Source organism: Chelonia mydas, chromosome 2, assembly GCF_015237465.2.
Source record: "Chelonia mydas isolate rCheMyd1 chromosome 2, rCheMyd1.pri.v2, whole genome shotgun sequence".
Taxonomy (NCBI): domain Eukaryota; kingdom Metazoa; phylum Chordata; order Testudines; family Cheloniidae; genus Chelonia; species Chelonia mydas.
The window spans coordinates 20,831,004-20,843,148 of record NC_057850.1 but is presented as its reverse complement, the minus strand read 5'-3'; the positions used below and the strand labels follow the sequence as shown (position 1 = coordinate 20,843,148).

General features: G+C 42.1%; 1 protein-coding gene across 1 annotated transcript in view; it reads left to right on the top strand.

Moving 5' to 3' along the window:
- NSMCE2 (NSE2 (MMS21) homolog, SMC5-SMC6 complex SUMO ligase) overlaps nt 1-2,415 on the top strand; it is a 176,258-nt gene extending 173,843 nt beyond the window's left edge. Inside the window, exon 7 of the mRNA XM_037892022.1 lies at nt 2,055-2,415. Coding sequence (XP_037747950.1) covers nt 2,055-2,169 — 115 coding nt within the window. The 3' untranslated portion in view covers nt 2,170-2,415. The remainder of the gene's footprint in view (nt 1-2,054) is intronic.
- Nucleotides 2,416-12,145: the final 9,730 nt, after the last annotated feature.

The following is a 12,145-nucleotide window of genomic DNA, read 5'->3' as shown; positions in this document are numbered from 1 at the left end:
AAAATTGTGTGTATCTTATAAATTTAAACCTTTGTTTCCAGCTTTCTCCTGGGTCAACTCCTCACATGTGGTTAAAGGTCTCGAGAGTCTCCTCATATCCAGATTTCACAATAAAATGTTTGACTTGTAAATATTGAAAACACAGGACCTTTGTATTTACATTATTACCTTGGTGTGACTTCAGATCAGGACCCAGAAACAGCTGTCTGAATTGAGAAATCTCAGCACTTACCCACAATGAACGGTCACTTTCATATTTCCTAGGTATAAATTCCCGATAGGAAATGGCACATTAACAAACTTTTGAGTGCTTGACCTGCAACCTTAACATTGTTTAATGTAGGGGGTATTTTTGATGTAATCCTATAGTATGTTAGAAATGCACATGACCGCAATAACAGGGTTTTGCTCTAATTAAATTTAGAAAGGTCAGTTAGGCATGCTACATGTAGCTCTAAGTTCTGCGTCTATCTGTCTGTTAAAGTGAGCTGAGTTGCTGGGTAATTAACATTTATTCTGGAAATACAGAATGGGTTTTTGAAATGCCACAACCTGCTAGGTCTATAGAAACCATTCAGTCCTACCCTCTCAAGCTCCCAGCTGGAGTAAACCATTTTCTATTGTGCTGCTACATGATTGCATTCTTCACAGCAGTGTTCGAGTGGGAGCAAACATTCTTAACGTGGTTTAAAGGCAAAACCTGGTCTGTCGGGTAAAGCCCAATTTAATGCACTTTGTCAGGGAGATGAATATGTAGCTGAGGGAACAGGGTGAGGAATGGAGTCCTCTCCCCATCCTCATCCTAGAGCTACAGCCATTGCTATAGGCAAAGCGATGTAGTACTTGCTATAGCAAGCTGCATACTCTTCTTTCCTCAGGGCCTGTAGAGTTGATTGCTGTACTTCACAGACCATTGGCTGTCTCTCAGCCATTCACTGGGCCTGTCTGCAGCCTCCACCTTCTGTGCTCCCACAAAGAAACCTGCCAAGCAGCTGAGCTCCACTGCACCTTCGGGGACTGCTGCCTACTGCTGTGTGGCTTTCCCAACACCTTGCACTGTGCCTTCCACAGCCTGGGAGAATTTCATGCACTGGTCACAGTGGTGCTAACACTTACAGGAAATGTTTTATATGAGGCTTTCAAGGCACTTGACAAACATTAATTAAGCCTTGCAACACCTCTATCAGACAGATAATTATTATTCTAAGCAGTTTATAGATTGAAAAACTGAGGCACAGAGTGATTAAGTGATTTGCCCAAGGCAGACGCTGCAAGCTAGGGACAAAATCTGGAATAGAAGCGATGAGAGCTGACTCTACATTCCAAGTCCTAGACAAAATTCCTTCTCAAAAAGAAACTATGTTCCAAAATCCACAAATGTTTTAACTGGGGGCATTATCCATACACATCTGGCTCCACTAGCAAGGGAAAAAGATACCCCATCCCTGAATATCTTTCCCTGTAGAAGTAATATGACTTTACCTGTCTACCTGCAGCCAAGTATCAAACTCTGTATTTGTCCTATTTTTAGAGATCACTAATATGACACACAATCCTCTCTCCCTCCGTTCTTGTGAGGACTCATGATTTTTCATAACCCTAGCTCTTCCCCTGACTCACTTTGTGGCTCTGGGAAAGTCACTTAACCTCTTTAATCTGTTTCCCTGTCTATATAATGAGGATAATACTTATTCACCATAGATTGGTGGGGGGAGAATACAGTGCTTTGAAGATGTAAAGCAATATACAAGGATTACAGTAAGTAACTGTATTATTAGTAACACAAGCAACTCGCGTTGGATATAAGATAGTGATCAACAGGTAAAAGTCTCTATATCTCATTACACTCCTTCCCTTGAGACATCAGCTCCCACCTATTAAGATAATTAGACTTTTTTCCCCAACAGAGATTTATTATCCATCAAGGAAAAGCTGCAGTAAGTCACTGACAAAGTTACTCTGCGGGGCGGGTGGGAATTAAATATAAAACAACAAATGCTACATTCAGATGACTAATATAATTCTTCTGATTTATTTATTTTTCTTTTTAACAGCTGCCCTAAAATTGGCTGTAGCCATTTAGATGTTAAGAGATCAGATCTTGTGCCAGATGAAGCACTTAAAAGAGCGATTGACAGTCAGAATAAACAAACCCGACCAATGCCGTAGAAGTCAGCTGGACACACTGTTACCACAAAGAAAATTTGTTATTGGAAGTCTTGTGAGATAAGCTGCTGATTGTAAGCAGGTTGTGTAACTGATTGTTATTTGAAGGCAAAGTTGAAGGTGTCAGCTATAACTGAAAGCATTTCTTAGACTGCCAAGTGTGAAGCATTCCAGTTTAACTTGTTTGTTTTTCTTCCGGAACCTCTAAAATGTTGCGTTTTGTAAATAAAATGTATGTGCAAAATGTAACCTCCTTTGTCGGTAGTGTGCTCATTTTCAAAGCATTCTAAAGATATCAGTTTAGGTCCCAGCCTGCAAAATGCTTGCTACTGCGTGCACTGTTTCCTACTGCGAGCCATCCCAGTGAGAAGTCTGTCGTCGCTGGAGCTACTCGTGGTAGGAGGCACTGTGACCAAGATTTTCAAAGTGACGATGATCTGGGGTGCCTCTATTTTTGGATGTCCAACACAAGACCTTTTAAGGGAGCCCGATTTTCAGAAAGTGCTGAGCATCTGGATCTCATGTTTGGGAATGCAAAATCATTAGTCACTTTTGAAAATATTGGTCTATGTCCAGTATTAATCACAGGTCCTGGCCCTTAATCACACTGTACTTATATTCAAAATCTTTTATTTCAGACTTTATGAATTTGGAATTCCCAAGGGGGTTCACATTGATATTTTAGGTGAGAAGAATTGTGTTATTTATAAACCTCTTTAGTTCATTAACCTTATGTATAATAACAATACAAATATTATAGGATACCTGCATACCTTGAGTTGCAAGAGGTTGAGGAAACTGGGGTTGTTTAGTCTGCAGAAGAGAAGAGTGAGGGGGGGATTTGATAGCAGCCTTCAACTACCTGAAGGGGGTTCCAGAGAGGATGCTGACTGTTTTCAGTGGTGGCAGATGACAGAACAAGGAGTAATGGTCTCAAGTTGCTGGGGGAGGTCTAGGTTGGATATTAGGAAACACTATTTCACTAGGAGGGTGGTGAAGCACTGGAATGGGTTACCTAGGGAGGTGGTGGAATCTCCCTCCTTAGAGGTTTTTAAGACCTGGCTTGACAAAGCCCTGGCTGGAATGATTTAGTTGGGGTTGGTCCTGCTTTGAGCAGGGGGTTGGACTAGATGACTTCTTGAGGTCGCTTCCAACCCTAATATTCTATGATTCTATAATAACAACAAGTTTCATGCATGCACTGTTACTGTTGCTATAAGCACTACTTCATTAGACCTTTATTAACCCAATTTATACTTAGCATATAGGCCACATTAAACTAACATGCAGTTTTGTCATTGTTAAACTATAGTTGTAGTCTTTAAAAACATGGGGAGGAGGATGTCCTGAATTGCCTTACGTTTTTCCTTTCATCTTCAAGTCTGCTTAGATTTACTCCAACACCTTTTTAAATAAAACCCCAAAATCTGTGAGAAACACTGTTGGAAAAATCTCTCGCAGCTTTTGATTCAATTGCACTAATACTGCACTTCCTGGGCCAAATTTTAACCTTGGGTTTAATCAGGCCTACCCAGCAATTAAATACCTGCAGCGAGCCTGTGTCAGCTGACTTGGGCTGTAGGGCTGTCAAATTAGTGTGTAGATGTTTGGACTTAAGTTGGAGCCTGAGCTCTGGGACCCTGTGTGGCAGGGGAGGGTCCCTGAGCCCACGCTTCAGCCCAAGCCCGAATGTCTACACAGCAATTTGCAGCCCCGTAGTCTGAGCTCTGCAAGCCTAAGTCAGCTGATCTGGGTCAGCCACATCAGTATTGTGGGTCTTTCATTCCAGTGTAAGTGCACCCCGTCAGTATGTCTACACTGCGAAACAAATCCCGAGCCAGCAAATCTCAGAGCCCAGGTCAACTGTCTCAGGCTCACATTACGGGGCTACAAGTAGCACTGTAGATGATCCCACTCGGGCTGGAGCCCAGGCTTTGAAACCCAGGGAGAGGGGAGGGTCTCAGAGGCTGGAAGGTCTACACTACTCATTTTAGCCCGGTAATGCAAGCCCTGCAAGTCCAAGCAGGCTGACCTGGGCTCTGAGACTCACCGCTGTGGTTTTTTGCAGTGTAGATGTATCCTGTGTTTTCAGCTGCAAAATTGTGGGCACCAGTAATTTTGATCACTAAGATGTCAGGGTGCTTGAATGTGTCTGCAAATAAGGAATTTGGACATATAAGGGAGATAAACAGATGTGCACAATTGTATGCAGAGTGATGTGTACCTGCAAAATGGAAGACAGTTGCTGGACTGAACTAGCCCTATTGTTCTCAGCAGCCTGATCGAGTTTGCTATAGGTTGGGGTTCAGATTAATATATTCTCAGATAGCTACATGTGGATATTCCTGAAGTTCATTATCCTTGCATTCCTATGAGCGATGCTAGACGAGAGATTGCTCTCTTGGACATGTTTGTTTACCAGATTTTAAGAGTTAGGGCTTGATCCTGAGATCAAGTTGGAGGGTTTTAATTGGAGCTGCAGGTGCTCAGCATATCTCTGAATCAGGCACTTTGCGTATATGTACCCAGGCTCTAGTAATTAAAGTTCCTGGGTAAGTTAGTAAAGATATGAGAAATACCAAGCAACCCTGAAGTTCAATATTATAAGGAAAAGGAAAGCAAGTAGGTCAGCACCCAGATCACTTTATGCAATAAGTGGAAAGTATTCTTTGAATGTTCACATTCCTGTCTCACAATAAATGATTTTTCCTACCTTTCTTCCCTATCTTGGGTTAGGCAATGTCTATGAAGTCCTGAAACTTGAATAGCAAGTTCAGCCTATAAACTCTAAAATCCTTTTACTCTTTGAAGGAAAGAAATTTAACAGTTTGGCAGAAGATACCTGCCTTACTTTAATAGCAATTACATATGATGTCTGAAGCATCATTTAAATTGCGGCTGGTTTCTTTTATAATCAGAGAGATCTTTTTTGAGAATGTCCAGGACTTGCCCTATAAAGCCAGAGCTTAAATAATTATGGGATCCTTCCAGATACAATATAGTATTTCTGATAATACTCATTAAATAAATGCCATAGAAATCACTGATATATTGCATAGGATTTTCAATTGCCTAAAGCAGATTAACTGCATAGAGTGCAGTCCTTGAACAAACTCTATCATTACAAATGCATGGAACAGCTATTGGCCTCAGTGTTCCCACCGGTCAGCTTACTGGAGTTGAGATGAGCAGGGCCAAGAGTAGACCTTTGCCCTTTTTGCGATAGAACGGATGGCTCTTTATTGATAAGTTTTACTAAAAACGATTTACCAGTTGATGCTGAAGTATTGAGCGTCCAATCCTCAGCTGCCATTGACGTGCACTTGGCACACTGGTTGGGGTGTTTCAGAGTAGCAGCCGTGTTAGTCTGTATTCGCAAAAAGAAAAGGAGTACTAGTGGCACCTTAGAGACTAACCGATTTATTTGACCATAAGCTTTCATGAGCTACAGCTCACTTCATCGGATGCATTCAGTGGAAAATACAGTGAGGAGATTTATATACACACAGAACATGAAAAAATGGGTTTATCATACACACTGTAAGGAGAGTGATCACTTACGATGAGCTATTACCAGCAGGAGAGCGGGGGGGGGGGGGGGGGGGGGAGAAAACCTTTTGTAGTGATAATCAAGGTGGGTCATTTCCAGCAGTTAACAGGAACCTCTGAGGAACAGTGGAGGGTGCGGGGGGGAGAAATAAACATGGGGAAAATAGTTTTACTTTGTGTAATGACTCATCCACTCCCAGTCTCTATTCAAGCCTAAATTAATTGTATCCAGTTTGAAAATTAATTCCAATTCAGCAGTCTCTCGTTGGAGTCTGTTTTTGAAGTCTTTTTGTTATAATATTGCGACCTTTAGGTCTGTAATCGAGTGACCAGAGAGACTGAAGTGTTCTCCGACTGGTTTATGAATGTTATAATTCTTGACATCTGATTTGTGTCCATTTATTCTTTTATGTAGAGACTGTCCAGTTTGGCCAATGTACATGGCAGAGGGGCATTACTGGCACATGATGGCATATATCACATTGGTAGATGTGCAGGTGAACAAGCCTCTGATAGTGTGGCTGATGTGATTAGGCCCTATGATGGTGTCCCCTGAATAGATATGTGGACACAGTTGGCAATGGGCTTCGTTGCAAGGATAGGTTCCTGGGTTAGTGGTTCTGTTGTGTGGTGTGTGGTTGCTGGTGAGTATTTGCTTCAGGTTGGGGGGCTGTCTGTAGGCAAGGACTGGCCTGTCTCCCAAGATTTGTGAGAGTGATGGGTCGTCCTTCAGGATAGGTTGTAGATCCTTGATGATGCGTTGGAGAGGTTTTAGTTGGGGGCTGAAGGTGATGGCTAGTGGCGTTCTGATATTTTCTTTGTTGGGCCTGTCCTGTAGTAGGTGACTTCTGGATACTCTTCTGGCTCTGTCAATTTGTTTCTCCACTTCAGCAGGTGGGTATTGTAGTTGTAAGAATGCTTGATAGAGATCTTGTAGGTGTTTGTCTCTGTCTGAGGGGTTGGAGCAAATGCGGTTGTATCGTAGAGCTTGCCTGTAGACGATGGATTGTGTGGTGTGGTCTGGGTGAAAGCTGGAGGCATGTAGGTAGGAATAGCGGTCAGTAGGTTTCCGGTATAGGGTGGTGTTTATGTGACCATCGCTTATTAGCACCGTAATGTCCAGGAAGTGGATCTCTTGTGTGGACTGGTCCAGGCTGAGGTTGATGGTGGGATGGATGGGTGAGGTGTGCGGAGCGTCTTTTGCAGTGTCCCAATCTGGGGGTTTTATGCAGTGGGCTGGTGCCCAACACAAGTGTTAGAACAGCCTTCAGGGTGTTCTAACATACACCAGCTGCTAACAGCTCAAAGGGCCTGTTACAGCTATGTGAGGAAGGGAAAGCCTTAGTCGTGCCCCCTCAGGCTGAGAGTCAAGGAGGCATAGAAGCCCCTACAGCAGCTCCTGTACTGCCTCAGAATCCCCCTACACAGGGAGTATCCTTTGGGAGGTCAGGCCCACAAGGTTTACAGGTGCTCAGCACTTGTGGAGCAATGCAAAGTGGCTGGAGCATGGGGTGGAATTGAGGCCTAGGAGTTCACAAGGAACCCAATGTTGTTTATTCTTCGTAGTGGGTGTTTATTGTTCATTTGCAAAAAGATTTCTTGAGCATTGGTTTTGTCTATGCAATAGTGAATAGGGGAGAAGAGACAACCACCCTATTTCAGAGTGGTCCATGTTATGAAGAAACCCAGCTCTAGAAGAAGAAGAAAACTTCAAGAAATTAAAGCACAGAAATGAAGTATTGGCAATGAATAAACTAATCACTATGATTCATGGAAGTGGACCCTTAAGCACAGTTCAAGTTTCAACTCATCATGTGTTTTTGCTATAAGCTATCATATATAAGCATGCATACATTAAAGGATCAAAGAGTATATTTTATCTCACTATTTGATGTCAAGTAATTTTGCAACAAGATTATAGGAAGGAGAATCAAGGGCATTTTTCTGTAAAGAGATGCCCTAAAAAAAGTAAGAAAAGTCACATATACCTAAACCTGTTTCAGGAAGGAAGCAGGAGGCATACAAATCAATGGCCTGTTCCTAAGAGATACTGAGAGCACCTGTCACACCCTCTAAAATTAAGGATCCTCTTGGGGTCAGGCCATAAGTGATTAAAGATATAGCTGGTTGAAAGAACAGGCAAAAGAATCCATGCAGCTCTACCCTAGAGCTTTCAATAGTGCCCTAAAGTGGGTGCCATTTAAAAAGTTCTCTTACTTGGAAAGATTCTTCTGAATTAATAGAATTCCCTATTTCAAAGTTAGGGGATATCTGACGTTTCCAAAATTGGTGTAATCAGTGAAGTGTGCCCACAGTGTGATTAGGAAAGTAATTATGCCAAGATTTCTTGGAAGAACAAAACAGCACCACAAATTTATGCTGATAAGAACATGCATCTGAATGAAAGATATGTTCATCATTACCACTCCTGAGCTGTGAGCTCAACCAGCCTGGAAGAATGCTTGCTACTTGCTATCTGGTCACCCTATTGTTGAGGAGATGTCAAACAGAGGTTCTGACTACCTGTGATCACTAATATTCCATGTCACTTTGTTCAAGAATAGAGGGTTTAAAACTTGGTATCATGGCCTAAGCTCTAACTTGAGAATTTACTGAATCCCTGTCTAAAGTCCACTCGAGCTTTAACTAGATGTTCATCACCTCTTTGATTAAACATCTGTGCATACTGATCTCGGGCTGTATGTTGTGCTGTACTGTGGTCTATACTGGCTAGCAGCATTTCAATAATAGGTAAAATGCAGTAATTTAGAGAGGGAAGTACCTTAGAGCTGAGGTCCTTCTGAATGAAAAGTGCTGTGTAATTGTACGTAACTTCCTACTTTCTTCTCCTTACAGTCAGTAGCTTTGAACAGAAGGCACCCCATTGCAAATACATATTTAGTCTGCAAAGGAATCAAATACCATGTCTGTTGATATAAATTCTGTCATTGCAAGTAAGATCATAGAATCTCAGGGTTGGAAGGGACCTCAGGAGGTCATGTAGGCCAACCCCCTACTCAAAGCAGGACCAATCCCCAATTTTTGCCCCAGATCCCTAAATGGCCCCCTCAAGGATTGAGCTCACAACCCTGGGTTTAGCCGGCCAATGCTCAAACCACTGAACTATCCCTCCCTCAAATAGTAAATGCTTGCATGGATAATGAGTTATTTTTCTGGCAGTGAAATACTAATGGGGGAGGGGGGGAGAGAGCTTTTTAATGGTATAATCAATGGGGTAAATATTGCCAAATTAATTCTCATAGTAAAATCACATGCTTAGATGGGAAATTCTGCTACCAGACTCCGAGTCACTAATCAATAAATATCAGAAGTGAAAAGTAATTGATCATTAAGCAGCCAAAATACAATGCATGTGCTTAACTTTATACAGTCTGAGTAGTCTCAATGACTTCAATGGGATTACTCATGGGATGAAATCTTGGCCGCACTGAATTTTGCCACTGACTTGAGTGGGGCCAGGATTTCACCCACAGTGTACAAACTTAAGCTTGTGCCTAAATCTTCCCAGGATCACGGCCTAAATAGGCAGTTTGTTTTAAGAGATTATGTTAATTTTATTCCAATCCATGAAACAGAGGTTGAAAGCATGCGTGTGAATTGAATTGCACAGGGAGTTTATCAAAGGAACGGTCTGCTTGTAAACTCAGTATGAATAATAATATCTTGACCAGAAGGGAAATGGAAAGACACTCTCTCACTGTTCTAACTTATGCAATCAACTTCTGGAGCAAAATTATGATGTGAGGTTTAAAATCTGAACTTCCAATGTGAGAATTTCAAAGAGACCTCAAATAACAGAAGAAGCTTTCATGCTCCCTAGACCGGAAAGGAGCAAAGTCAGAAGATGCTCTTCATGAGACTCTGCATCATTGTGATTTGATCCCTAAAGGGGACTGTTTATATTTCCTGCCAATGCCATCTCTAACAACACTTCCAGATAGTGTGAGAACCACTGATTTACAGCCTTTTTGAATTGATGATCCCTTTCACACAGCAAGCCTCTGAGGGCAACCCCCCTTACAAATTAAAAACAGGGATTTTAAATTTAATTTAATTTTAATTTAATGTGGGCATGGGGCTGGCAGCCCAAGCCCCACCAGGCACGTGGCTGACAGCTTGTGACCCCCAGGTAATAACCTCATGACCCCCTGAGAGGTTGCGACCCCCATCTTGAGAATGCCTGCATATATCGAGGCACTACATAAGAATGCCATTACATTTAAGTTTGTTGATTTCGCTTTGTTTTTCTGTTGTGTGTGTTAAATCTTGTTTTAGCATAAAATCTGTTAATAAATTCTAGTATCTATAATTCTAGTATGTTTGCCATGCATTTGATTTCCATGGCAGAAAACATGATTTATAGTCTTTATTTCCTCTTCTGTAAGAAGTCATGGTCTTTATCACTCTGAATAAACCAACTCCACGCATTGTTACAAATGTGGCTCTGTAAATGGCCAGCTTAGTAGCGTATGGAGATTTTGCTATTACAGTACGAGTTTAAATATCCTTACATGGCTTGGAACAATTTCTAGTGTTAAATAAGATATTTGACTTTTCATATTTTGAATGGCAATTTAATATTAGCTAAAATAATTGTGTGTCATGGCTTTTTTGGCTGATCACTGAAATTATTATTTCATTTTTTGCCATGACAGTCACTTTAATTGTAAGTGACCTGCTCTAATTTAGATTTATTCTGTCCATCACGAGACACATCATTGAATGAAACACGTCTGTCCCAAGCATTTGAGAAGGGAGACATGACTGGTCATGCAATAGTCATTTTGTTGTCTTAAGCAATACTACTTAAAGATAAGGGGGCTGGAAATTGGATTTGCTGAGATAATTTCTGAGTCTAGGGAAACATGACAGATCCATCATGGTGGATGGGAGAGGGCAGACCAAGAGTACGTGCTGCAAAGGACTGCCCACAGAAGTTACTGTAAATAAATAAAATAGCAAATCAAGGTAAGGGAATTGTAGACAGAGCACTACCCACCATAGAAATCTCTCTGCTTTTTAACAGTGTGAATCTAGCAGATGCAGGAAATGTAGCCAGAAAAGCCAAGCAAGAAAAGTGAAGAATCTCTATTTCAGTTAAAAATACATGTTGGTGTGTTCATGGGAGTAAAGGGCGGCGTGGAGCCTTTCACCTGTGCCCTGAACTTTCTGTGTTCTACTAGATCTTTCCTCGCATTCGGAATGTATATGCCACGGTCAGCTGGAAGTACTAGCTGGCTGCTGGTTGAGGTGCAGCGTGCTTCTCCTCCAAAGAGCGTCAGCATGAGTTCCATAGCACATTACCCCAGCTGCAAGTGAAGAATCCTGTCCGAGCCGTCAGGATTCCCAACAGTCCTAGCAGAGGACCCAGCAGGCAGCATTCTTTATTGCCTGTTTCCAGGGCAGGATTTTGTCTTTACAGCCAAGTTTTGTCATGTCCTCAGACTGTGAGCTCCTTGGAGCTGGTGCCTTAGGTATTTTCCAAACATTTATTACACAGTGGGTGCTTCCACAAATAAATGATAACATTATTTGCATTTACAAAGGGCATGCATGCCAATTTAGGTGCACAAATGCCCCTATCTGGGTACACAAATCTGGGTATGTGCATGAATGGTGCACCCTTTTGAGGATTTGGCTTATAATGTTTAATTACTATGGTGTGTGAACAGTAAAACTAGTCTACAAATTCAATATTTCTTCCTGGCATCAATGCATTCAGTTTGTAAATTCTCTTTTGCACTGACGTATGTTTTATAGCATTACCCACCTTGATGCTCACAGGATTAAATAAATCCCCTGGGAATGTTCATAGATGCATTTGGAGTGAAACTCATCCCTGTGCAAGCACACAGGCCAGATGCATCCTTAGCCTAGTTGGACGTTGCCAGGGCCCGATTTGGCAGACTAGAGCAGTCTCACTGACTATGCTCATTTTATGCCGCTATGACACTGAAGTGGCACAGAGGGGCACCAATCCCTACCTCAGCCACTCACCTGTCTACACCTGACCCATCCTGTAATGCCCCAGTGCCAGGGCTTTCTGTAGGGCCTCGTGTGCCAAACTGGGCTTGCAGCTACTTTGCTGCTGCATTAGCCTGCACAAAGGGTTCACAACACTGGTAAATAGCCCAAAGGCCTGTGCACCTCCTAAGTCCTTAAATAGCTCTTAAGTGGAACATAAGTGCCACCTGGGTGGAATGCTGGCCCTCTGAGCAAGAGTGAATTTCACCCTTGGTGTTTACTAAGCAGGTAAAAATCTATTTGCTGCAGTATTCCTGGAGCTGAGCTGACTAAGGGAATGTAGGGAGAGGAAGTAGAACTCTTGTTAATGTCTTCTGATTTTTAAAGCAAGGGAACATGACCTAATGATTTTAAACATGTCATACGATATCTAAAAATCAATCAC